This window comes from Sus scrofa, chromosome 7 (assembly GCF_054392235.1).
Source record: "Sus scrofa isolate SSC_HxYL_T2T_F1_AM1 chromosome 7, Sscrofa_HxYL_maternal_Yorkshire_Landrace_v2.0, whole genome shotgun sequence".
Taxonomy (NCBI): domain Eukaryota; kingdom Metazoa; phylum Chordata; class Mammalia; order Artiodactyla; family Suidae; genus Sus; species Sus scrofa.
The window spans coordinates 24,981,208-24,984,570 of NC_139389.1; the positions used below are offsets into that span (position 1 = coordinate 24,981,208).

Genomic DNA, 3,363 nt, shown 5'->3' on the forward strand with positions numbered 1-3,363 from the left:
TCCCTGTGCTACACAGGAGGTACTTATTACTTATCTATTTTATATATAAAAGTATATATAGGTTAATCCCAAATTCCTAATTTATCCCTTCCTTCAGAGTTTCCCTTAAGTAAACATAAGTTTGGTTTCAAAATCTTTGAATCTGTTTCTGTTTTGTGAATAAGCTCTTTTGTTTCATTTTTATTACATATATTGATCACATTTTTATCACATATTAGTGATCTTATATGGTATTTGTCTTTCTCTGATTCACTTATCATGGTGATTTCTAGGACCAACAATGTTGCTGCAAATGGCATTATTTCATTCTTTTTTTATGGCTGAATACTATTCTATTATATATACGTACCACATCTTCTTTATCCTTTCATCTGTTGATGGACATATGGATTGCTTCCATGTCTTGGCTATTATGAATAGTGCTGCACTGAGCATTGGGGTACATATATCTTTTCGAATTATGTTTTTCTCCAGATATATGCCCAGGAGTGGAATTGCTGGATCATATGGTAGTTCTATATTTAGTTTTTTAAGGAACCCACATGCTGGCCCCAAAAACAAGCAGTAAAGATTTTGAAAACCAGTGGAAAAGAGAATAACATTGGTTAACTGAAAGATGGTTACTTGCATGTGACATAAAATGTTTTTCTTCCTGTGATCATCAGAATTGAGTTCTTTTTTGAGTAATAAATGGGCAGAGGAAAGAAATTTTTGACATTTTAACATTGTATAACTAAGATGATCGATAACTAGGACTCTCGGTCATTTTGGTTAATAGTGGTTTTACCTCTGTCAGTAAAGAATAGCTTTTATCCTTTAAAATTATGAGAATATTTAGCTAGCATAATCAAAGGAAAATATTACAATTAATTGAGGAATGTCAGTAAAATTGGGACATGTATAACCTAAAAAAATCAGTGCATAATGTAAGTTGTTTTTAGTGTTGGCATGTCAGTTTAAAACTTATTTTAAGTATGGATTTTTGTACAGGTATCAATATATATTCACTGTTACATAAATGTATTGGATTTGATAATAATTTTTATTATGTTTTCTGAGTATTTTCTTTCTCTCAGGTGATGTCTACAAAAGAAATATCTATATTTAAGGTTATAAAGGACACATTTCCATATTGAAAATTGCTGAGAGGAAGAATCAGTATATTGTTTCTGCAGAACTTTTTTTTTCCTAATCAGTCTCTTTACGGCCCCTTTGAACTCCTTATTTCTTAGTGTGTAGATCAGTGGGTTCATGGCAGGAGTAACAGTGGAATAAAAGACACTGAGAAGTTTACCCTCATCCTGATTTGGACTGTTTCCTGGCTGGATGTACATGTAGATAACAGTCCCATAAAAGAGGGATACCACAATGAGGTGAGAGGAACAGGTCCCAAATGCCTTTTGCCTCCCTGCTGCAGATTTGATTTTGAGAACAGCTACAATAATGAAACCATAAGAAACCAGAATAAGAAGAGGAACAAGACCCATAATCAGGCACTTGGCAAATGTGGTTACCTCCATGGCGGTGGTGTCTACACACGCAACCTTGATCATTGCAGACATTTCACAGAAAAAGTGATCCAGGTGGTGATTTCCACCTCGAGGAAGAGTCAAGGCATAGGGGGAAAGTATCATGCAATTAACAACACCAACGACCCAGGCAATGGCTACAAGGCCCTGACAAAGTCGGGGCTTCATTATGGTCATGTCGTCCAGAGGCTTGCAGACAGCATTGAATCGGTCATAAGACATCACAGCCAGAAGGATACATTCAACTGAGCACAGCACCACATCAGCGAAAAGTTGAAAAGCACAGCCATGAAATGTAATTCTTTTGTCTTTGCCCCAGTTATTAACCAACATCTGTGGGACTATATTTGTGGTATAACAGAGATCCAAAATGGCCAAACTTCTAAGGAAGAAGTACATGGGTGTTTGGAGGTCGTCATCGAGAAAAGACAGCAGGACAATGGCTATATTTCCCATCCAGGCAACGGTGTAGAAGAAAAATATAATCCAAGAAATAATCATCTCCAGTTGGGGCTGTTCTCTGAATCCAAGGAGTATAAATCCACCAAAGTAGCTATCATTGATCATTCTTTTTCTTTTTTTCTCAATAGGAATTCTGAAGATAAAATAATCAACACAGTAGATGCCACATGAGTATATTCAGAAACTTCACTACCAGATTCAGATCAGGTGTTACAGTAATGATAGGGATAACATTTTTATTATCAAACACATAAATGTAATTTTTTTAATGGTGCAGATAATATAAAATTTAAGGCGTGATAGTAGAAGTGATGGATTATTACATGAATATTTGAATATCAAGTGAAATGTCCAAATTAGGATTCTAATGGAGAGATTGGTTGATAAAACCTGGAAATTTGCATCAATTTCTAGATATATAAAAGAGAGCTTTGTTCAATTTAATGTCATTAAATGTCATTTAATGTGACTGATTCGTTCCTGGGAGAATTTTCTCTGTGCCAAAAGCATAACATAGTAGTGCATGCTAAAAAATGAAGAATTTGAAACAATAACTTCATTTTATCTTTTAAAATATGATTATACATCAGTTCCACTAAGAAAGTCATTAGTATTAAATCAAAGAGGATAATTTCCAGTTCTATCTGAAGAAAACATTTCTTGGAGTTATTTTCAAATATAAGATTCCTGGGACTTCTCTAAACATTTTAATTAATTAATTAATTTATTGGTAGGACAAGTAACCATTCTTACTACCCAAACAGCCAGAGGAAGGTATAAATCTGTTATGGACCTGCTCCTCTTACGTTATTGTATATATTTACAATAAAACTTGAAATATAAATTTACACCTCAGAAACAGGATATCGTAGGATGAAGGGAATCATCATTTATATCAACATTATTCTCTACTTCATCACTTTATTTTAGTGAGCACCAAGATTTATACCCAGGTCTTTCTTTCCAAAGGGCCTTCTCTTCACCAATGTGCCAGTCTCTTTTTGCAGATAATTTCCCACTTGCTTTCTCAGAAAAACGCTTATCAGTATGTTCTTATGCATGACAATGAATTCAGGTCAAATAAAATCAAGAATAAAAGAACTGGATGAAATTCTATGTACTTCCTTTCTTATCAGTGAAGGTCAGGATATTGGAAGTTGGAGGTGTAAGGCATTTGCAACAATAATAGCTTACTTTCTGTTTCTGGGCTTCATTGATATAGCCCATCATTCTGCTGACTTTTTTTATTTTTTGTCTTTTTGTCTTATTAGGCTCACACCTGTGGCATATGGAGGTTCCCAGGCTAGGGGTCCAATTGGAGCTGTAGCCTCTGGCCTATACCACAGCAACACGGGATCCGAGATGTGTCTGC

At 34.8% G+C, this 3,363-nt stretch overlaps 1 protein-coding gene across 1 annotated transcript; it reads right to left on the reverse strand.

Moving 5' to 3' along the window:
* Positions 1-1,010: 1,010 nt before the first annotated feature.
* On the reverse strand, positions 1,011-2,096 carry LOC146401402 (olfactory receptor 2W1-like). The gene has a single exon (XM_084970502.1). It carries the CDS (start codon positions 2,094-2,096, stop codon positions 1,011-1,013), a length of 1,086 nt encoding a protein of 361 aa, XP_084826628.1.
* Between the last annotated feature and the right edge of the window lie 1,267 nt (positions 2,097-3,363).